This window comes from Nematolebias whitei, chromosome 5 (assembly GCF_014905685.2).
Source record: "Nematolebias whitei isolate Nwh7 chromosome 5, NemWhi1, whole genome shotgun sequence".
Classification (NCBI taxonomy): Eukaryota; Metazoa; Chordata; class Actinopteri; order Cyprinodontiformes; family Rivulidae; genus Nematolebias; species Nematolebias whitei.
Window position 1 is genome coordinate 23,584,518 of NC_056502.1, and position 24,380 is coordinate 23,608,897.

The following is a 24,380-nucleotide window of genomic DNA, read 5'->3' on the forward strand; positions in this document are numbered from 1 at the left end:
GTTACGACAACAACGAGAGAACGGTCGAAACTATCGTGACCTACAATAAACGTACTTCAATAAAATGCATAAGTGAAAACATAACATACTTTATAAGTACAATAAACCATATTTCTTTGTCAAATATCGCAAAGAAACGTTACCTCATCAATGACTCGTGACTTTGAGGGTTACCCACAGCCAATCAGTGTTCGCCGCCGACAAACGCCTATTCGCCAGAAACGCCCACTTTTGGTCTGCAGAGACCCCCTTCTCACACTTAATGCTCCTTAATCTCCTTCCTGTGGGGAGCGGGGCAAAAAGTGTGTGTGCTGGGTGAGTGGGGTCTTTCATGATGCAGGTGGCCCTCTTCCTGACATATGCCCCTTTTCCACCGTCACAGAGCGGATCAGATCAGTTCGGGTTGGTTCAGATCGGTTCGGGTCTGTTGTGTTTCCATGTACATTTCTGGACCGGCTCTGTAGGCGGGGACTAGAATCCAACTCGTCTTACCACCTGGTGGCGGTAGTGCTCCCTTAAGCTACTTACTAGCCACCACTAAACGTATTAGAAGAAGAACACCCTGAAGGTTTTGTCACATGTTGTTGTGGAAAAGATGTCATGCTCTAATGGAGTACCTCATGAGCTGTAACTTTTAAACCTGATTCATAATCCTACCTTACTGCCTTCCCTGCTGCTTTAAACCCATGTGTTTTTCATTTTAGTATAGATTTTTACAATAAAGATGTATTAAAAATATCTTCACTTTTATTATTTACAGATATGCACAAGGTTCATGTTAAAATTGCAAAACATCACACTGTGCTGTAATCTTTGAAACTGATTTTACAATAAGATACAGACTTGAAAACAATTAGATTAAATTTTGTCCTTGAATTTTAAAGATTTGTCTTTCATTAAATTAAAACATAAATTTATTACTTATTAATCTAAAAAAGTCTGGTCCTCTGGACATTCAAAAAACAAAACTAACAAAAAACATTTAGTTTATTTATTATAAACTGTATTGTTTGTTTTGTGAATGTCCAGAGGACCAGACTTAACTTTTTAGATTTTTCTACCTGGATTATTGAGCAGCATCAGGATATTAATTAATAAATAGTCAGTTGGTTTGTGAACACCATGGGGTCCTAGAAGAGTTGAAGAGGTGGCTGTTGATGTCTGTGCCTCCCTGGTGAAGATGCTGCTCCCACAACCCTGAAGCAGAAGAGGATGGATGGATGGATGGATGGATGGATGGATGGATGGATGGACGGACGGACGGATGGCGAAGGAGGAGACCATCAAACATCAGGAGTGGTCAGTTCAGGTGAACTCCTGCCTGTTTGCTTCAGATCAGCTGTTCAAATCTCTGCAGGTTCAAATAAAAGGTGCACCAGGACTTTCAGCTGAATCTCTCGGGCCACAGTTGTACGGACGATAAACGATAACTGCTAAAAGATAACTGATGACTGATAATTGATAACTGTCCTTTCTGAATTTTAGACTGTTTTTGTGTCACTTCATCCTAGAACCAAAAAAGTATAACATAATAACAGTTGAGCAGATTCTAGTAATCTTTTCTTAGGATTCATTAAAGATCAAATGCAATTGGAAATTTTTCTCAACTTCCAGTATGAATTTAAACAAACACTATCTGCACTTAACATTGTAAAATTTGTTTAGGAAATTTAATGTTCAAGGACACCACTTAAGAAAAAAATTGTTTAATATGAAAAGTAAGAAGTGAAAAATGTACAAAAATAAAAACTACTGCGTCCAACTAATGATTGTGTCTGTCCCTTGTCTCACGGGCTTCATCCAGAAGAAGACACAAGTGTTGTTCCTGCTGTGTCCGCTTCAGTTCTTCATGTTCATTCAGTGATGAAATAAGACTTTTCTTTACTGGACTCTTTTCTCTTTCTCTTCACTAGAAAGAAGAAAAAGTGGTTAATTCAAGCTACATACTGTTTTTGAATAAATGCATGAAACAAAGAAAGGTGCAGCTAACAGCTATAATAGATATATTAATAATAATAAACTGATCAAATAAGAAAATGAAAAATAAATTGATTTAAAAATAATGAAAATGATAATAATGGATATATGAATCAGAAAGTATTATACAGATGCAGATATTCTTTGTCATTCGCACCACATGTGGTCCATGTGGTGGATGATCAAAATTATGTTCACAGGGTCCCAGTTACATCCAACAATAAAATATAAAAGAAAAACAGTAATAAGATCTAAGATATGAACTAATAAAAACATCAACTAAAAATATGATAAGCTCTAATAGCATAAAAACATTAAACACAATACGCAGAACAGCAGCACGGACATGAGTCTGTGTGAACAGATGAGCACGAATGAACACAGCAACATGAAACAGATCAGCAGCAACATGAAACAGATCAGCAGCAACATGAAACAGATCAGCAGCAACATGAAACTGATCAGCAGCAACATGAAACTGATCAGCAGCTACATGATGTGATTCTTCACAGTGTTATATATTCATGAGGCTGCACAAACTCAAGTTCATGTTGCTGTTTGAGACGTATTGTTTTGATTGTTTACTGCTATTAGTGCTTAGTGTTTTATTAGTAGATGTTTTTTAGTTGATATTTTTCTTAATTCATATCTTAGATCTTATTACTGTTTTTATTTTACATTTTGTTGTGTGTAACTGGGACCCTGTGTACATAATTTCATCCCAATTCAGTATTTATTCAACATTTTAGTTTTTTACTTTAAAAATAAAATAAATCAAGTCCTTATCGGCACAAATAAAGTGATGTGGAACAGTTGCATCTGTTCTTACCGAGCACAGAAGCTGCAGCGTTGTGCTGCTCTGTGAGGTGCAGCTGGGCTGTGATGGAGACCTGTCAGGTGCAGACTCCTCTGATGGAGCAGGAGCCGGGAGGCTTGGAGGGTTTAATGTGGAGTTTAGAGATGAACCATCACGCGCTGAAATACGTTCTGGATAAAATACAGTGAGAAACGGGACCGGAGGACAGTTAGCATTTATGCAAATTAGCTTTGCATCGTAGCACCGACGTTGTACTATTATGGCGTCAGCCTCTTTTGTTAGTTAAAAATATGTTCAGAACCGATGGGATGAGTAATTTAAAATATGTTTAAAGTTAGAAAACACTCACCATCTTCTATAAATGGTTCAAGTAGAGCAGTAGTCGTGTCCAAACCACCCTCCAATCCTCCATCTAGCTCGCTTTGACTTTTTTCGTCGGCCACCAAGCAGAACAACACCTGCACTTCTGCATTTGACCACGGCTTTGATATTATTGTTGTTGTATAGCTTCAAAATACTAAAAGATATGCTCCTCGTGTTATCGCTAATGGCAAGCGGTAGAGAAAAAAATGGTGGATCGGGTTGTTTGGAAAGACTCCACAGACTCCTCCCCCCGACCAATCAGTGACCGACAGTGTTTCTGACGTCACGGCGCGGCTCGCTCGGAACCCTTGAGAAGCCGGGCCAGAATTTAGCGTGGCGAGCCGGTCACAGGAACAGTGGAAAGACCTCAAACGCGCTTCAAGCCGGAAATATCCGACCCGCGCCGTGACGGTGGAAAAGGGGCAATAGGTTGTTGGAAAAAGGTTCACCTCCAGCTTGGGGTCTTTCTGTGTGGAGTTTGCATGTTCTCTGGTTTCCTCCCACTGACCAAAAACATGCTAGTTAGGTTCATTGTACCTTGGCTGCTGGAGATGAGCAGTAGCTCCACTTGATCTGGGACAGAAAAACAGGTAAAAAAATAAATAAAATAAAAACCCAGATGGATTGGTGTAACAGCAGGATTACATTTGTATTATAGAAACTCAATTTGTTGTTTACACAAATCTTATAATTAATTGCTACATTATTCAGATTGTTTGTGACTTTTCAATATTTGCCCATTTCAAACAAGTTTTTTAAAAGCAGTAATGTAGATGTATTAATTGTAAAATAGTAAGTTTTTCTTTAGTCCTTCAGTTGTACATTTTTGTTTTGTTTTTGTGTTTTTTTTTCTTTTACTAGTTGTAATTTTCTATTTTTTATTCAATGTAATCAGTTGTAATCATTTTTGGAAAGCTAATTTGTTTAAAATAAAGACATGTTTAAACTTGTGTTTTGAGGTTATTTTAACTTCCCTTTTTTTTTCCTTTTTTTTGAAACAGGAGTCTCTTTGACCTCCTATTGTCCCGTTTTTTTCCCTAGGGGTTGGGGTTTTCTGCTGTCAAGATTGTGGAGCAGGCTTCAGCGACGAGGCAGCCTTCTTGGAGCATCGCCATCTACACCCTCAGCAAAACACGTATTTAAACAAGCAGTCTGACGCAGAAAAGGACAATGAAGCACCTTATTTTTGTACCTTTTGTTCACATTCATTTGCCGATATAAATGAACTGCGCTCGCATATGAAGAATCATAATCAGACCTCTCTAAAGGAGTCTGATTTTGTAAATAACCCTGGACTGACAAAGCAACACACCTGTGTTTGCCCAGATTGTGGGAAATCCTATGCTGTGATTGGACACTTTCTTAACCATCTGCGCTCACACAGATCACCTTCTGCATCAGTTTTTAATGACCTGGAGCATTTAAAGAAGAAATCTTTTCAGTGCGAGTCTTGTGGGAGAAATTACTCCCGAGCTTCGGCTCTCGATGCCCACAGACGCTGTCATGAAGAAAAACTGGTAAAGTCAAAAAGTAGGAGCTCTGGAGACACTGGAGAGACCGGAGGGGAAATAAAACGCAATGATAATACAAAAAATGCTTCTGAAAAGCAGTTTGAGTGTTTGTGTGGTAAGGCCTTTTCTGCCAAGTCACGACTAAAAACACACCAGCGATTCAGCCGCAACAGCCAGTGCACTCTAGAAGAAGATAAAGAAAAACCAAAGAAGATCAGCAGTGAATTCTACTGTGCTGAGTGCAATAAGGCTTTCAGTAATCAGCGTGCCCTCTCTAGCCATCAGAGATGGCACCATAATCCCACCAATACGCCAACAGAAAGTTTCCAGTGTGAGGAATGTGGAAAAGTATTCAAGACTCTGATGTTCTACAACAGGCATCAGCGCATGGCACACAGTGATGAGACCCCAGCCAAGTCTTTTCTCCATCAAGTGTGTCAAGTTCAGAAGAAGGCATTTGAATGTAAAGACTGTGGACTGAAGTTTTCCAGGGCTTCAGCACTTCAGTCCCATCAGCTCCAGCACACGGTTTTCAGAAACACAGAGCAGGTGGCTCTTATTCAAGAAAGAGAGGTGGGGGCTTTGACTCAGGAAACAAAGCTGGGGGATCTGACTCAAGAAAAAGAGCTGGGGGCTCTTACTCGCGAAACAGAGCCGGGGGGTCTGACTCAGTTTTTGCTACATCAAGACAAGATGAACAAAGGTTGTTGGAAAAAGTCTGAGCCCTCTTGTGCTTCTCTGGAAGGAAAGGCGCAACCAGAAAAAATCCCTGCAACTTGTAAAGTGGACGAATCTCACACAATTGAGACTGATGAAGATCTGGAGAGCTATGAACCTGGGGACTTTAATGTACAAGTAGTTAGTGACAGTGAGTCTGAAGATGAGGCGTCACTCGAAGACCCAAATCCCGATCTTGAGCTGCTGTGTGAATCGGATCAGGATATACGAGACGATGCTGACTCTGAACTTTCCCCTGGCAGCCTTGTGTCAAAGTCCAACTTTAAAATAGTTCAGGTTGACTTTGATCAAACCAATGGGCAGTGCACGCTGATGGAGAGTGGAGCCAAGAGTCAAACTGCGGAGCTAAAATTCAATTGTCCAGACTGTTACCGCTGGTTTACAAACCCCTCATCGCTGCGCATTCACAGAATGTGGCACGGAATCCGTAAGAGAAGACAGCAGCATCAAGGTCAGTCAATGGCATGTGAAACCAGTAACTATGAAGCACAGTTTAATCACATACAATCCTACAATGCTCAAACTTCAAGCAATGGTTTGTTGAATCAAGCTGAGGGGTTGGTAAAGAAAACTTTTACCTGCAATGAGTGTGGTGACATTTTCTCTTGTTTGTCTGCTTTAGTCTCTCACCAGTTGCATCATCCTACACGAAAGCAATTCCAGTGCCCAGATTGTATGTCGTCTTATCTGCATGCATCCAGTTTGTTTAACCACATGAAAACCTGCTCTGCACAAAAGAGGGAAACTATTTCCGGCAGTAAGAAAGAATACAATCCAAAGAAAACTCTGCTAGGCCCAAAGATCTATCATTGTGAACAGTGCGGAAAAGGTTTTTGGTCTTTAGGTGCTTTCTCACACCACAAACAAAATCAGATGGAGTGCACCGATTTGAGGCTCAGAAAAGGTCTCTTGGGAACTTTGCACTCTGTAAACGGACGCTCACGCTCTGTGATTAAAGTGGCATGTCCTATTTGTGGCAGGAAGTTCCGCCACAAACGCATCATGGCGCTGCACATGCGCAGGCATGAAAATGGAAATCACAAATGTAAAATCTGCAACCGGTCATTCCGCCTTTTTTCCAGCCTCCTCAGACACGAGGTCGTCCACAGTGATCAGTTACTCCCACCGCCCATCAAGTCTTTTCAGTATCAAGTGGATCAGTTACAGAAGAACACGTACAGCTGTCCTGACTGTGGGAAGCTGTTTTCGCGGGCCAAAGCACTGCAGTTTCACATGAAGAGCCATGGTTACGAGTCTGGGAACTCTCCATCATCCCCACAGTCCATGGGGAAAGTAAAAAATCTGCAGTGTGTGACATGCCTTGCACATTTTAACAAAAAGGCGTCTTTAAGGGCTCATAGAAAAGTTTGCATTAAAAGCAAATGGGAAATCGTGAAAACTGAACCTTCAAATAATGATGCTGTAAATATGTGCTCTGATCCAAACACGCAGGAGTACTCTAAACAAGTTAAGGAACATAGTGACGTAAAGAATGGGGACATTGGTGCTCAACAGACTGAAATGCACACAGATGGGAGTAATGTAGAAAATCCAGGTTCAACCCAGTTGAAATACAACAGTGACACACGTGATAAAAATGTTTCACTGATGGGAGCTTTGAATGTTCATAAAAGAACTCGGGTTGAAGACGTGTCACTGTTAAAGTCTGATAATTGTCAACCTCTAATGTTTGAGACGCCACACAAAGAGGAGCCAGGTTTAATTCACTGCTTAGATTGTGGAAGACATTTCATGACTAAGTCAGCCCTTGGCTCCCACAAACGATGGCACAAAGAAAAGAAGTGTTCACAAACTTCACATGAAGAAGATGATTTCAAATCTGTCGGCCTCAAAACAGAGGGCGAACCTTTTCAGTACGAGAAATGTGAGAAACAGTTTTTCAACCATCGTGTTTTCCAGCAAGACCAGGTCTTTAATCCTCAGTGTGAAACCAAAGCAGAACCAGATTTAAACACAACTACCAATACAAACGACACACTAGATCAGGTTTTAGGTCGTGAGAACAAGTGGTGTAAAATTTTGAAAGTGGCAGAACTTCAGGGAGAGCCCTTAAATGGCATCCCAGAACAGGCTGATGCTAACACCACTGGGAGTGAGACCTTGCCATTAGCTGTGAAGCCAAAACCTCACCAGTGTTCCCTCTGCTTCTTGTATTTTGCTAATGAAAGAGGTCTGCGTGTCCATGAATGGCAGACTCACTCAAAGAGAAAAAAGTGCAAAAATAAGCTCAGTGCAAAAGCGACATGCTCCAAATCAAACGGCAAAGTCGATAAGGCGGTCGATTTAGGGATGATTAAGAGTGGCACTGTTGGCAGAGGAAGAAAGAAACTCAGACTGGATCCTCTATCTGTAAAGCTTATTTCCTGTCTGGACTGTGGGGAACGGTGCGGCACTGCTGCTTCCCTCCTTGGCCATAAGAAAGATTGTTTAGCTAAAAAGCAAGAGTCTAAAGTGGACATAGAAATTCCTGAAGCCACAGCTGAGGTTCCTCCAGCTCTCAGCCATCTGTCGGAGCACACAGTCAAATGTCTGTTTAAGTGCGATAAGTGTGGGAACACCTTCCAAACAGAGGAGCAGTTAGGGGCTCATAAAAACAAGGCAAAGAGTCGGCCTCACTGCTGCGCTCTGTGCTGCCATGGGTTTTGGACAGAGAATCAGCTGCAGCAGCACCTCGCCTGGCACGATGAGGTGCGCTGCCGTCTCCCCAGCGAGGTGCGCTTCAGGCTCAACGCGGCTGTGACCTCAAATTCTCTGAAACCCGACTTCCCTGATGCCGACAAGTCTTTCCCACTTCATATCAACAACCATCGTCCTCTTAACCTGACCTCCTGGTCGCAAAGTGAGCGAAAGCTCCCGCGTCGTGGCAAAGTCGTTCTTTCACAAAACAGTTTAGAAAAACAGGAATGTCTGCAGTTTGACAACTTGTACCGCTGCCTGGTGTGCTCCGAAACTTTCAGTCACGTTAAAGACCTTATTGATCATGCCCAGGAATGTACGAGTGGTCACACAGGACAGTGACACCTTTGCTGCTGTCTCATTAGGAGACGCTGGTTACCTTAACTTGCTTTGAATGTAGGAAAAGGTTTTGACCCCCATCCCCCCAAAAAAAAGTTTCTCACCATCTTTGTACAGAGCATGCGCCATGGAGTGTTAAAGCTCATACAGTGACACAGTAGTTTGTGAGTTTTGGTTTATTTCTTCAAAATGTGTTAAGTTTAAGTATAAAATGTAGTTGTTTTTGTTTTCTCAGGCTTCCCTTTACACTGGAACAGTAGCTCTTTAAATGTGAACTTATAGCTTCTTCCACTGACTTGTGTTTTTTTCATCAGTGTAAAGCTCTGAGCCAACATTTGATTTGTATTTGCTTTGGCCTGTGATTCCCAACTCTGGTCCTTGAGGAACACCATCCTGTATGTTTTAGTTATTTCCCTGCTCCAACACCTGATTCAGTGGTTTAATTACTTCATGCTCTGCAGAAGCCTGTTGATTCCCTATTAATTAAAATCAGGTGTGTCGGAGCAGAGAAACGACTAAAACATGCAGGATGGTGTTCCACAAGGACCAGTGTTGGGAACGCCTTGGATAGACAAATGTCAGCTCAATCTTTTCAGACCTGCTGGCAATCACATATTAAAGTGTTAGTTATTTTTAGATATTTTAAAAAGATCCAATGCACTGGTATGTCAGTTCTAATTAACTGAAATCAGAAGTGCTGTTGCACTGAAATACATGAATTTATAAAGCCATGAAAAATGAATTTACTCCCATTTTATGTACAAGTTTTGTTGCTGTTATTTGTTTAAACTCTGAAGAATTTCCTTAAAGAAGCTGTGCTGCTGTACATATTTCAAAGAAAGTTAAATGAAACTGAATCATCTACTTTGTTGCCAGTATTGAACTCTGTGGTTATTAACTTTCAAACCAACTTAACAATCAAGTAGCTTTATGTTCTGTAAATTACTTTCAGCATTAGGTGATTACCGTAATAAGCTCCCTTTATATGTTTTTATAGTGCTATGTGTATATTTTTGTTGTGGAAGGACTACTAGGCTAAATTAGTGTTTGTTTTTGTAGGATAGTGATTAAAAGAAAATATTTGACTTCTTGGTTGTTTTTCCTCTTGCTGACCAATGTGTTATTTGACTACAGTACTTGTTTGAGAAAGAAAGAAGATAAATGTCTTTTAAAAGTATTTTATGAGTTGTGTGATTAATTCAGTTTCAATTTGATAAAAATATGGTTTAGGTTTTTTTCCAATCTGTTTATCCATATACATCCGTTACCTTTACCCGCTTGTTCCTGTTTGGGTCGCGGGGGTCACTGGTGCCCATATCCAGCTATCACTATGCAAGAGGCAGGGCGACACCCTGGACAGATCTCCAGTCCATCACAGGGACACAGAGAGACAAAACCATTCATTCTCTCACTCACACCTAGTGATAATTTAGAGTTAGCAATAAATCTAACATGCATGTTTTTTGTATGTGGGAGGAAACTGGAGTACCTGGAGAAAACCCACACATGCAGAAGAGAACATGCAAACTCCACTCAGAAAAGCCCCCTGGCTGGGATTTGATCCGGCGACCTGGCTGAGAGGTGGCAACTCTATCAACTGCGCCACCGTGCTGCCAATCTGTTTATCTATTTTTTTTAAGAATTATATGTCAATATTTTAGGGTTTCATCAGAACATAGCAGTTCAAGTGGTCTTCATGTTAATCGTTAGTGCTGTATGGAACCGTGTGCATGTCTGTAAAATAGATGCAAACTTCGTGTCCAACTAATGAAAGTGTCGATAAAATAATCCGGACTTGAGTCTGCAAAGTTAAGTTGGACATTTTTAGCATTTCATTTGCAGATATTTGTTTTCTTTTACAACAAAATGGTGAAAACAGTTGATTTTTCAACAGACTGGAAGTTATTTTAATGCAGATTATTCTTGTGATGTGGATGTGCTTTTTTTTTTTTTTTTTTAAGGGTAAAATGCATTGTTCTTACAGTCTTCAAATGTATAAAATTAGCTTTTAGTTTTGTCCAGGACTGGTGGGGTATTAAAAATATATATATATTTCCAGAGTTTATTTCTTTGTTCTATTATAAAAGAAAAAAAGTCAGCCTTTTGACCAAAAAAAAATCTAAAAAATGCTGAGTTAAAAAAAAAAAGGTATATTAAAGATGAAAACTACAAACAACACCTTGCCTGGCAGCCATTTGTGAATGCTAAATCAAGCCCCTCACTAAGTTTAAAGTTTTTTTTAAGTACAGACCATTTATCATTTGTTGCAAACACTGATATGAAATACAAGTCCTAAAGTAAACTTTGCACTGAATTTTACTCTGAATGGTAACATTTTTATGAATTATTCAGGAAGAGGTTAAAAAAAAGGCTTGTTTTCACTTTTGTTTACATTTTGTTTTATTGGAGCATAAAAAAGGAAAATGGATCGTATGTTCGTAAATCATTGTCTTTGTAGTGCTGAAGATGTAAATAGGTGTTTTATTAATATTTAGTTTTGTGTTGAAATACCTTTGCTAACAATCGGCACGTTTCTTCTATTTTAATTTACAAGTACTGAACCAGATATAAAATCATAGAAAAGAAATGTAAAAGTTCTTTTAAATGCTCATATATTTAAACACATTCAACAGGCTGCCATGGTTTTGTATAAAATGCTTATTTAAAATTCTCTCTTTTTTTTGTAGCCAAAAAGTCCAACATTACATGTAAGGACTGTGGATTGAAGTTTACACACTCTGATTCCTACCTGACTCACCTGCATCAACATGCCCTGGAAGAGGAGGAAGCTCAGCTGGAAGACAGCTGGACTCCTGCAGCAGATCAGGAGACCAGAGAAGACAGAGATGAGGACATGAGCAGTGGTGCAGATGAGGATGATGCGAGCAGTTCATCACAAACGCAGCCTCCAGAGGTAACGCAAGATGCAACAGCAGCCTCAACGCAGAACATGCCACAAAAGGGTTACAGCTGCCTTGTTTGTGGGAAGGTTTACTCATACCTGGAGTCCTACAAAAAACACCAAAATCTGCACAAAGAGACGTTCTTAACTAAAGCAAACCAAACCAAACCGCAGAAAGAAAGTGCCAGCAGATGGTCTGAAAGTGCGTCCAGTTTGCGAAAGTACGAGTGTCCAGATTGTGGGATGTCCTTCATCAGACGGACACGACTCATCAGTCATTTGAGGGGTCACAGGTCACGCAAATGCATTCAATCATCTCCGCTCAAGTGTGATCAGTGTAACAAATCTTTCTTAAATGTAAGTTCATGGACGTCTCACACTGAGCTCCATAAGCTGAGGCGCTTTTGGTGTTTGAGTTGTGCTCGAGGCTTCTTGGATGAAGCGTCACTAGACCGACACCTGCAGAGTCACAGCTTGAAGCAGAACGTCCACAACACTGATGACAAGAGCTCCCAAAAGGCCAAAGAGGTCACAAGTCAACCGAACTTTAGCTTCAGAACGTATCCCTGCCGATTCTGTGGGAAGACTTTCCTTCAAAGTAAGCAATTATCTGCACACCAAATGCATCATTACAGGTATTCAAAGAGCCATTTTAAGCCTCTTAGACCCTCTACTTTATTTGTGGAGGCCCAAGGGTTTAACAACACGCAATGCCTTACAGGCGTGAAGGATGAAACCGAGATGAATGCAAATGCAAAAGAGCTGCAAACGAGGGAGGTCACTGAAGGTGGAGATCCTGAAAACTCTGAGGAGTCTGACTGCGGAGAGCCCATGCATTGCTTAAAGTTTCCCAAACATCCCAACGATCCCACACAGCCCCCAGTAGAGCAGGATCTGGGCAAGAATGAGCTAAACGTGCACAGAGAGCACAAGTACTGGGAATGGGAGTGCATTGAATGTGATATGGGCTTTGATGAAATGGAAAAACTCCACTTGCATTATATAAAACATGCAACAGGGGAGGTGCCTATACCTCAACATAACCCTGAGGGATAAAACCATAGAATCCTTTCAACAAGGCTTTTTTTTTTTTTTTTAAATCTGTCGATTTTTACTTTTTTTTCATTAAATGTTGCTGTTTTTATAGTTGCACCATACTAAAAACACTGATAGTTAAGATTTCTGACATTGAGAATTCATAAACTCTGCCTCAGTAGTTCGTTACAGCTGTGAGGGGATGCACTGTTATTCATTTTTTTATGAATTAATTTTTGGTCTTATAGAAAAATTAGAGGAAAAGCAGAAGCCAAATGATGCATCATTCTTGTGTAACTGAATAAATCTATTTCCCATTGATTTGTGTCTTTTTGTACTGAGTCTATTTAAAACTGCTATAATATAAGAAAAATGTCTTGAGGTACAATGGATAAGAAAACTTATTTAATGTACAGAAAAATTAGCAAACATGCACCCTAAGAAATGAAATGGGAGATTTACCTTATTTAATGTCAACTGCTTTACTAGTTTTTGTTTAAATGTGAAAGGTAATCATTTAAAGTTTTGTCTTACCAAAACATTGAATAGCAATGGAGAGAAACTTCTCCCAAAAACAGCAGTATAGCTGAAAGTCCTTTAACAATCGTGTCCTCTGCCTTGGTAAAGTGCCAGAGTGCAGCATTGTCTTCGTACCGTCTGTTCTTTTTGTACTTGCAAAGCACCAAGGGACAATCCTAATCAGTTAAAGGAAAGGTTAAGAAGGATTTAACTAGCAGTGTTTAGTTGATTTGACTTGTTGCTATAACACAAAACTTGCTTACTTTGATGGTTAAAATGAACTAAAGACATAACATAATTGTGTAATTCACACATTTAGATTTCATTCCTTAGCAAGTCTATGGTGCACCAACAATAATACAGTAAACAAATGCAATATATCTTTAGTTAAATTGTACAAAGCACAGGTGGTGAGAGAAATAACTGATTTCACAGGTAAAGGTAATATCTTGCACATAATATTGTAACATTGTGTCAACTTATTATAGTTTTAAGGTTGTTTTAATTTTGCTTTTGAGAAATACATTTTCATACATCCTAGAATAGAAACTTCCATTTGCGTCTTAATATAAACTGGTAGCTTGTGTTATCAGAGCAGAAAAACCACAAATCCCATGATGCCCGTGCGCGTCCCGTTCTGACGTGACGTCACGGAGTCCGCCGCTTCTCTGACGGCTTTGTGAAACGGGACGCGGAGATGTTTTGGGCGGCGGACGAGTCAAAGCAGGTAACTTATCCTCCCACTTGGTCAAAGGCTTCTCGTGTTTTATTATGAAGCAGAAAAAAAGAGAATTGAAAAGATATTTGGCGTTTTTAGCGCCACAACAGACCAGGAATACGGAGATTTGCATCCTGATTGAACTAGGCTAACCGGGCTATTGTTATGTACAATATGATGCTATTCCGGATAGATTTTATAGGACAACAATAAACGTGATCAAATGGCTGTAGCACGAAGTTCAAACATCTTTTAATGGTGAAACGGCCTTCAGCAGCTGCCCTCCATCGTCCATCCTTAAGCTATTGTAATTCAAATGTTTAAGCCCAGAATGTCCCAGCTGTCCTTTTGTGACTTGATTTCTATTTACTGTTTTTAATTTGACTAATGGATGCAAACTAAATATAGCAGTTATTCGCATGAAGACGAAAAATGATGCGCCCGAGTAACTGAGTCTTATGTGTTTGTGTGAAAAAGACTGTTTGATTTGAGGAGCTGAAGCAGACAGCCATGAAGAGTGCACCCCAGGAACACACCGACTCCTGCCCTGCGACCACATCCACCACAGAAAACCTTCCTGAAGCTGAGGCTCAGCCGGTGCTCAGTGAACCACATGCACAAGAGACGAAGAACAAGTCAAATACTGCTGCTGAAACCACAAGCCCAACAAGAGCACAGGCAGCTGAGACACCTGCAAACATGGCGGTCACCCCATCAGCACACAGTGAGCCTGCTGTCCAGTCACACGCTGAGTCCAGGGACAAAACTGCAAGAGTCCCAACAGAACCAGGACCAAACACCAAAGCAAACCCTGGAAGGAATGGGCAGAAGGTAAAGAATCAGGGTAAAGGTGTAAGCGACGGCAAGAAATATGTTCTTTCCAAGAAGGCTATGGTGGATCCTCTGAAGATGGACATGTCTAAACCCATAGTTATGCCTCTCACATGTGAGTGTTTTATTATATAAATATATAATGTTGTTATAACATGTACTGTCAGATTTATTACCAGGAATTTTCAAGAGTCTTAAATTACACATATTGTTGGGATATTGTTTTGGACAGCTCAAGGTTCTTTATCGTCATGTGATCCATGAGGTGGAACGAAATTGTGTACTCAAGGTCCTAGTTGCCCCAAAATAGCAATAATATAAATTATAAAAATGGAAAAAGAAACGGTATACAAGAATCTAAGATATACGCTAAGCAATAATAATATAATATGGCGTATTAAAAAGCAGCCTGAACATGGGTTTGTTGTGAGCAGATGGGGATGAATATAGCAGCTTATGGGTAAGAATCAGCAGCATGGATAAAGTGTCAAATCTCCAATTAAAGTGTCATTACATTGATTATCTTCAAAAAGCGTTCAATACAAAAACAACTGGACTTTATTTGTAACAGAAGACATTTCGCTCCTCAATTCAATGAGCAGAGAGTGTGGGGTTCAGGTTATAAGGCTGAGTGAGATAAGACACACACACATATGTAGATTGACAAGTCACACCTCACACCTTAACAGTAGGGGTTTCTTAAGGTCTTTGTTCCTCTAATTCACAGATGAGACCCCTCTGTTCCCATCTGGTGTGAGAACTGCCTGGGAATCAGTTTTAAAGTTGCATTATATGTTTTTGAAAGAAGAAATCTGAGGCCTCCTCTGTTATGAGACGGCTTTTCCCTTTTTACATAAATTGCTTCCTTCACCCTCCTCTCAAACCATCTGTGTTCTCGGTCCAAAATGTGCACATTTTGGTCCTCAAAAGAGTGTCCCTTATCTGTGAGGTGGAGGTGAACAGCTGAATCTTGTCCTGAAGAGCTGACTCCTGTGTTGAGCCAGGGTCTGTGAAGAGGCTGTTTAGTTTCTCCAATGTAGAGGTCTGGACAGTCCTCGCTGCACTGGACCGCAGACACTACACCACTCTGTTTGTGTATGGGTGTTTTGTCTTTAGGGTGGACCAGCCTCTGTCTGAGAGTCCTGCTGGGTTTGAAATGTACTGGGATGTTGCGTTTGTTAAAAATCCTTCTGAATGTCTCTGATACTCCAGCAACATAAGGGATGACAATGACAATTTTGTAAGGCCATTTCTTTTGTAAACAAATTTAGATAAAGCAGGCATTTTGTTTGTTAAAAGAAAGACAAAATGTTTTTGAACCAGCATAGAACAGTTTAAACCTTTCCAAATACACTGCGAACAACAGGCAGGTAAGTGTCTTAAACTCTGACATGTCTGTCACCCTTCACTTTCTGAACCTTTTGTTCAGTGTCAGCAGGAGCTGGTTTTCTAAGTTAACAGAGTCTATCCAGTTTCGTTTGGCTGTTACTCTAAACGACTCTCTACTGAGTTGTCCTTTGCTTACGTCATAGGTAATTGGTGCGTTCACGATCTGAGAGCCTTATTGGCTAAAAAGATGCAGATGAACGGTTTGAATATTAATTCAAATTGCAACCGTACTCAGTAGCAACTTCTGATTTTAAAAGTAGCGAAGTAGATTACACGGTCTAAATTGTACTTAAGTATGAGAAATACTCATGAACGTACAAGTCCCCCCAAAAATCTACTTAATTATAGTAACGTGAGTATTTGTAATTTATTCCTTCCACCCCTGGTGCTGGGTGAGTGGGGTCCTTCATGATGCAGGTGGCCCTCTTCCTGCATCTGGAGGCGTAAATGTCTGTGATGGTGGGAAGACTGACTCCAACAGTCTTCTGTGCAGCCTTCACCACTCTCTGCAAGGCTTGCAGCTGTGCTGCCTCCATGCCACACGTTGATGCTGGAGCACAGGATGCTCTCCACTGCACACCTGGAAAGAGTGGTCCTCAGTCCAGCTGATAAGCAGTTTGAACTTATTCTGACACTGGATGACAGTTCTGGACTGCAGGCTGGCCACTTCCAAACGAGAGGGCTGTTAACACTGAGAATCATTATTCATAAATTGTTTAATTATTTATTCATACCGTCTTTAACGTCTAATCTTGACTTCAGAAAAAAAATGTATGCGTCTTTGTAACTCTCCGTCAGGTTTTGAATAATCTGATAATAATAATTTGAGTAATCTGTGTGTGTGCAAAGCTCCTCTTGACCCTTAAATTCAAAATAATCAAAGCTCATTTTTATAAATAGTTAAGATCTGTTTAAATAATTATTTTTATACCATTGCTTCCAGTTTTAACCAAGCTTCATTTAACAGTTCTGTGTTGCATTAGTTAAATAATTTAAATTTAAGCACTAAGCTCACTTATGAAGATTGCAGTACATCCTTCTACCTTTCAGGAGCTCCTGTGTTGTATGTGTAACATTTTTTTAATACAAGCTGTTTAAAAAAAAAAAAAAAAAAAAAATCCTTTGAAAATAGCACACAGCATTGCATCCTTCTTAAACTTCTTTCCTCCTGTTAAATAACTGATTTAATCAGAAGCAGCCAGATATTTTACTTTTATTTTTAATCTTTCAGTATTCTTTTTCTACCTGGATTATTGAGCATGCATCAGGAAATCTTTCAGTATATTTTAGATCATACAATTGTCTATACAGAGAACAGGTTTGCTTGTTACAGTTTAACTTTCTTTGCTTTGTTTTATTTTAATGCAGCATCTGAGCTCTCCCTGCAATGCATAGAGTGCCATATCATCTTCAGTGACAACAAGAGCAAAGAGCGCCACCTGAAACTCAGCCACCCTGCAGAATATGAAGAGCGCATTCTGAAAAATGCTCTTTTTGCCTGCTATGTCTGCGACCGCCACTTTACGAACTCTATAGAGCTCATGGCCCATCAGAAGGCCCACACGGAGAAGAAACCTTTCAAGTGTCCGCTCTGCGGGCAGGCTTTTAAGAAGTCATCTGAACTCACAGCTCATAAAAAGATTCATTTTGGCGAAGATGGTTATGCCTGCACTGAATGCGGCAAGCCATGCAAAACGCTGACGCTGTTAAAGTATCACCAGCGCACGCACACGGGAGACCGGCCATATATTTGTAAGGAGTGTGGAAAGAGGTTCAACATGTCCAAAGCTTTGCAGAAACACATGGTGTCACATTTATCGGAAGGAGCTGAAGGACATGAAGCGGACACCACAGTTAAACCGAAACGAAAGAAAAATGATGGTAAGGAAAATATTGGTCATTAACATGTTTTATTCCATCTATAATTTTTTTTTCCTTTTCATTTTAATCATATTTCTTTGAGACTCAGTTGGCTTAATTTTGTTATGAGCTGATAATTTACTGTGGACACTTTTATTTGCATTACTGCTGACGCGTCGACTAATCAGTGCATTTTCACATTCATACACTGATGGGACACACATCAGAGGCAATGAGGGGTTCAGTGTCTTGCCCAGGGACACTTCGGCATGTGACTGCTGGTGGATTCGAACCCCCAACTCTTGCATTGGAAGACGACTGCTCTAACCACTCAGCCACAGCCGCCTCATCTAACAATTATCCACCTAACAATTATTTGGTAGCTCGACTTTATAGTAAATGTGTGTCTCTGTTGAACTTTTATGTAATAAATGCACTTTAATGGTCAAATTAGTTGCATTTTGCCGGGGCGGCGCAGCGAAATGAAGCTGATTTGACATTTGCTCCAGGCAGATGAATGTGGCAGACTGTGGCAAGCCGATTGTGTCATTAATAGCCACTTTTACATGTTACATGATACAATGGCATGCCATACTGCTTAACTCCCATCTAGTGGCTGAAAATGGTAGTGTTCAATATTTTCAGTCAGAATGAATACAAACAGTCATATATCAGTCAAAAATTAATTTATAAATATGGGGAAAAAAATCCATAAATAAGTCGCTACGGCGTATAAGTCGCAAGGCATGCAAATTATGTGCAAAACCGCGACTTATACAGTGAAAAATACGGTACTTAAAAAAATGCAGCATCACAAAACTTATCATGTAGATCTAGAATTTTAGTCTTCATTTTTTGAGCAAATAAAACGTTTTTTGTACGTCCGCTTACAAAAACATCATCACCTCTCTATTTTTCTTATTTTCAGGTGCTTCTACAACAAAGTATCCTTGTTCTATCTGCAAGGCTACTTTCAAGACTCCAAAAACACGGCAACATCACATGAAAACTAAGCACAAACTTGCAGCAGCCAGTATTACTCCCCCAGCTAGGTCGCAGTCAAAACAAAATGCAGCCATCATAACTCCGATATCTGTTTCTCAACCCTCACTCTTACAAGTAGAGCCTCATGGACCTCTTCAAAAAGTGGACGCCAATATCGACACAGAGCAGCTTTGCAAACTTATCGAATCATTGGGAAATGTGCAGAAAGTGAATCAAGTTGTTATATTGGGGCAGGTGCCTCCTCATGCACCCCCACTGGAACTGCAGCAGCAGGTGTCAGAACCAACAGAGCTGGTGAATTTGAATCTCAGTCCACCACAGATAGATTTTGTAGGACTGAAACAAACCGAGACTACGACTGCTGAACTGGATCCTTCAATCGACCCAATGGAGCAAACAATTATACTGGAACCCATTACTCCAGATGGACAACTTGAAAACCCCTCCTTCTCAGACTTCGAGTCCCATGTTGCAGCAGGTGGACACATAGAACTAACATTCACTGAGGCTGGACAAACAGAAAGACCTGAGGGTGACGTGATGCCTCAGATCCTTCAACAATCAGAGAATATGGAAACTCACTTTCATCCTATGGTTTGTCAGAATGAGGTGGATGCTTTCAAAGAAAATGATGAGCAAACAGTCATATTAGAACTGACACCTATTTTGATGCCAGGTATGGAGCTGAACCCAACCCAAACTGAACCACTAAATGAAGTCACTTCCTCTTCTATGGTGCTCAGCACTGACCAGAAGATCCCTGATCAGACTACAATAAATGAGCAAAAAAGCATGCCAGTTCAACCACCTATGCCCACGGAGCAACAGGACATTTCTTCGATCTCATTTGCTCCATCAGACACACAAGCTCCAAGTAAATCTAAAACTTGTTCTAAAGATTCAGAGATGAGAAAAGTGGGTCTAGATCAGGTGTCTGACATGAGAAAAAACAAACATGTTCAGGCTAATCAGGATCTTTCTAAAAAATTGCAGATGGAAGGCAAGAATAGCCCATCTCAAGTAAAGGATCCATCAACTAAAGAAGAAGCCCACTCACAATTACAGACTACACAGACCTCAGAATTTGCTGTAAATGTAATGTCCGCTCAAGAGTTAGTCAAAGTACGCAAAAGAAAGCCAGCCAGGACATTTTTTTTCCAAGGATATATGCATGATCTGATGGATTTTCAATTCGATGCCAAACCAGCCAAGCGCCAAAGAACAAAAAAGTCTCATCTTGTGAAATTTGGTCCACAAAACAAAGACAAGAAAAGCAAGAAACCGAAGAACCAAACACAACAGCATCAGCCAGTACAGGAAGACTTGATAAAAAGTAAAACCCCACCAAAAAAACTCTCAGAGAAAAAAGTACAAACACCCACAAAGAGAGGAAAAGGGAAAAAGGAGAAGCCAGGAAAGAATGTGTTATCAGGAAGTGACGTAAAATCGCCTTCAACAACACAGACTCCGCAGTTGCAACAAATCAAAGATACAAGTAAGAATAAAATTAAAAAGCAAAAAGTAGCCAAAGGAGTAGTGCACTCAAGTGAAAACAAAACTATGCCGCCACCTATGTTTAAAAAGAAAAAACAAGCCAAGATATTGCAGAAAGATCAACCTAAGAGTGCAAAGACTGGAAAAGGAAAGAAAAAAATTGCAAAAGATCAAGCTGAAAAAGCAGAAGAACCTGGTTCACACATAGTTCAAGACTCTTTACTTTTACTAAAAGGTCATAAACAGCCCCAGCTGAAAGTCTACAAGTTAGACCCTTCAAAGGCATCAGGTCAGACTCCGGAGACATCACCTAATGACTCCCGAGCAATGTCTCGTACACGTAAGTCCGCAGGTAGTTTGACTGCAGATGGTAAGAAAAAAGGAGCAAGAGCCAAGAAGAACCAGAAGGCTCTTTCCCTGTTGTCAACATTAAATGTTTCCCATCAACCACCTGAGATGGTAACCACCAAGCCAAGGGCCACCAGGAAACGTAAAGCATCCTCAAATGTGGAGACTGAAGGAGTGATAACTTCGAAACAACCCTTAGAGTGTAAGAATTGTGGAGAGAAATTTAATGAAGTCGCATCCTTTCAAAAACATAAGATGACTGCACATATTGTTGAGAGTCCTATTCTCACATACACCAATGGAAACGTCTTTGAGGGTGTCTCCAGATTAGATCTCTTCCAACTTCCAAAAGAACACAGTAAGGTTATTAGGGCAATGACATCTCCCACAGAATGGGATACTGAACCTGAAATGACATTAGAAGACAGAGAACGAAGTGTCTCCTTTCCAGCTTTAATCCCATCTCCATCTTTACCGGTCCCTCCTCAATATGTTGAAATGAGTACTTATGAAGATAAGGATGGAAATAAAATGGTGGAAAATGAGCAATCACATCCCTCTCTAGATGTCCAGTCACCATCTGATGAAATAAAATGTAGGGAGACTCCACCAACTTTCACACCTGAATCTGCTCTTTTTGCCTCTTTGCAGACAAAGAGTTCTGAAACAGAACCTTTGGCATCAGGTGAAGACAAACAAGAGCGAGAAGATGCCACTAAGAATCCTAGCTTTGAATCTGAAGGTCAGGGTAACACAGAGGAGGACATTAAGGAGGATTTACTTCTAGTAAATTTAGTCACTGTTGGTGAGCAGTGTGGAACAGATGATTCAGTTTTGCATGCCAACAGCATTGACCAAAATGAATCCACTGAAGGCTGCAATTCTGATAGTGCAGGTACAGAAAAACACCCTGAGCAAGTTGGTAATGCAACGCCAGAAAAAAGTCTGACTTCTCAAACTGTGTCATGTTCCACTCATGAAATGGAGGTCAAAGAAGAGGATGAAGAAACACTAGTCCAGAAGAGAAAAGAAGTAGAGAAGAGAGTTGTTATGAGGAATGCCACAAGAGAAACAAGTCCTCAAGAAAGGGATGACATATCAGTTGGAGATATTCACAAAAGAATGGAATTGGAGCATGAACAGGATGAATGCCAGGTAGTTTATGAAAAACATAATCTTATCTCAGATGTAGAAATGGTTAATCATGTGACTGGCTCAAAACCCCAGACCAGCAATGAACTTATGGCCATGAAAACCAATCCTCCTGTTGCCTCTTTGCATTCCATTCCTGCTATGTTGGAAAAATCCCCCGAAAAACCAGTTGTGCTTGAGCTGGAGTGTCTTAGCTCAAGTGTTGAAGAAGTGATGAATGGAGGGGATATGCAGGGAGGAGAAGAAAGCAATAGGGAGAATGACCAGTCTCCAGGAAACATCCTGGAGAGGTTCCTGACATCAAGACAAAGAGCAACTGCAGACATGGAAACTGAAAGGAGCCACCAAAAACAGGTGATATGTTGCTTGTATCATTTTAAATAAAAGAACAGTTAACACTGAATTTGATATTGGTAATAGAGTAGTCCCTTGATAATTCACGGTTCGACTTTCGCAAACTAACTTTTTCGTGGGTTTTCAACATATTGTACATGACACACGATTGGAGATGGGGAAAGACAGACACCCCCCCCCCCTTTCTGAGGCTGTCTGTCACAGCAGAAGCGATGGGGAAAGACAGACCCCACCCCTCCTTTCTTTTTCTCTGCTGTGAGACAGCCTCAGAAAGAGAAAGGATGCGTCTGTCTTATGTCTGCGTGAGCTGCACTCAGCCACTCTCTTTTCTAAAACTGATATATTCTTATTTTTCCACCTAAGCATTTTTTCAGATTTTCTACATTGTTCATCTGTGCCTCCTCCTTTCTCTTTCTGAGGCTGTCTGTCACAGTAGAGAAGGAGAAAGGCGAGGTGGAGTCTGTCTTTCCCCATCATGTCCCAGAGAGACACAACAGGCGGGCGTGCAACAGACATCCTCGGAAAAAGAAAGGAGGGGGGGTGGGGGGGGATCTGTCTTGTATCTGAGTGTGCTGCACAAGCGGCATGGATTGTTTATTTAACATAATCAAGCGCAAACCGAACCTCGATGTCCAGCCCTCCCCTGGGGCTCAGTAACCGTAGCATCAGTCTGTCTGCTCTCTTTTGCTGTGCTCTTTTAGAGAACATTGTTAAGAACATTGCAAGAGTGTGGGAAGGGTTTATAAAGTCTTAAAATATATATCAATACTAAAATAAATATAACGCCCCTACTTCACGGATTTTCACCTATTGCGGGGGTGTCTTGAACATAATCCTTGCGGTAAGTGAAGGACTGTAGTATCTAAATGTTTCCTTTTGTTTCAGATTTTGGGCGGCACCGCTGAAAATGAGGTGCAGTTTCTTGGAGGCCCAGAGATCAAGGTTGAAGAAAACAACTCAAATCCTCTGCAGGTTACATCATCCTGTCAGAATATACAGAGTCCCTGTGTCCAACCAGAACATCATCAAGATATAAGAAGTGTTCTGGTGAAAGAGGAAAGCAGTTCTGTGTTGAACAATACTCAGGATCTGCAAGGCAGCAAACACATGCGGTGGAATCTGGAACCAGTCAGCAATGAGAACATGGACATCCCATGTAAGTCATAAAGAGTTTTTATGATATTTCAATGGTTTTTACTTTTCTTCACCAGGTTACAAAATCTTATCTGAAATGCCTCATTGGGAGTCCATGTTTTTCTGGTATTTATGACACAATTTAGCACATTTTAAACCTTCATAATGCAAAACAAGGGGGCAGCATTTCCTCATTAGAGACTATCTTTACCTCAGATATCTGAGATGCTGTGATTAACATTTTTGCTGCCAACTATTTACCTGATAAGTCAGAATTCATATTTGTGAATGACATTTTATTACAATTCGGAAAACTGGTGAAATTGTTGAAGCTCAGTAACCAGGCTAACTACTGTTAGTCATGCAGTTCATAAGCATGTTTTACTCTGCATGTTATGCATTTGAACACTGTAAAATGCATAAATAAGGTGACTGTGGCTGAGTGGTTAGAGCAGTTTCCTCCAATGCAAGAGTTGGGGGTTCGATTCCACCATCAGTCACATGCTGAAGTGTCCCTGGGCAAGACACTGAACCCCTCATTGCCTCCAATGTGTGTCCCATCAGTGTATGAATGTGATAAAGCACTGATTATTCTTTGTATAGCTCTAGTAGAGTGCTGTATGAATGGGTAAATGAGGGCACAGGTTGTGTAAAAAGCTTTGAGTATCTTGACAAGATAGAAAGGAGCTATATGAGTACAATCCATTTACCATTTAAAAAATATATTCACTAAAAGATGTTTTACAGTACACTTTGTGCAGCTGATTTAACTGCAGTTTAAATAAACTTTTAATTACTGCAGCCATCATTTCTTTCTATGTGCCAGGCAGCCATGAAGGATTTTGTTTGTGGTTAGTGAAAAAAAAAAAACACAAAAGTAGAAAAATCAGCATTAACCAATGCACATAAAACTGCTGTAACGAACACTAGCTTTTCTAATGGTGTAACTGTGCTGAACCTGAAAAACTGAGAGGGGAAATCAGATTTTGTGAAAGCTTTAAGCCCAATTGGAGATCAATTAGTCTGATCTGAGTGTACTTTTATGCTACAAAATAACTGAAACTCATTAAACTAAGCTTTACATTTTCCTGATTATATCCAGCTCTCACAGAGCCATGTCTGTGATTACTAAACTTTTGTTACTTTGACCCCTGTATATTCCTTTAAGGTTTTTTTTGTTGTTGTTGTTGTTGGGGT

The 24,380-nt window shown here is 40.4% G+C and overlaps 3 protein-coding genes across 3 annotated transcripts; all 3 read left to right on the top strand.

Moving 5' to 3' along the window:
* Positions 1-4,170: 4,170 nt before the first annotated feature.
* On the top strand, positions 4,171-12,400 carry si:ch211-261d7.6 (zinc finger protein 43; the record flags this gene model as incomplete). Its single annotated transcript, XM_037677239.1, has 3 exons — positions 4,171-5,857; positions 11,130-11,942; positions 12,066-12,400. Coding segments are annotated over 3 exons (2,835 nt in total), but the record flags the coding sequence as incomplete, so codon positions are not given.
* A 1,145-nt stretch (positions 12,401-13,545) lies between these two features.
* LOC119410327 (zinc finger protein 22) lies at positions 13,546-18,999 on the top strand. The gene is made up of 5 exons (XM_037677240.1): positions 13,546-13,625; positions 14,094-14,562; positions 17,205-17,717; positions 18,625-18,748; positions 18,936-18,999. Exons 2-5 carry the CDS (start codon positions 14,127-14,129, stop codon positions 18,997-18,999), a joined length of 1,137 nt encoding a protein of 378 aa, XP_037533168.1. The 5' UTR covers positions 13,546-13,625; positions 14,094-14,126.
* A 2,015-nt stretch (positions 19,000-21,014) lies between these two features.
* znf576.2 (zinc finger protein 576, tandem duplicate 2) lies at positions 21,015-23,205 on the top strand (the record flags this gene model as incomplete). The annotated part of the gene is given in 2 exon segments (XM_037676369.1): positions 21,015-22,049; positions 22,935-23,205. Coding segments are annotated over 2 exon segments (1,279 nt in total), but the record flags the coding sequence as incomplete, so codon positions are not given.
* Between the last annotated feature and the right edge of the window lie 1,175 nt (positions 23,206-24,380).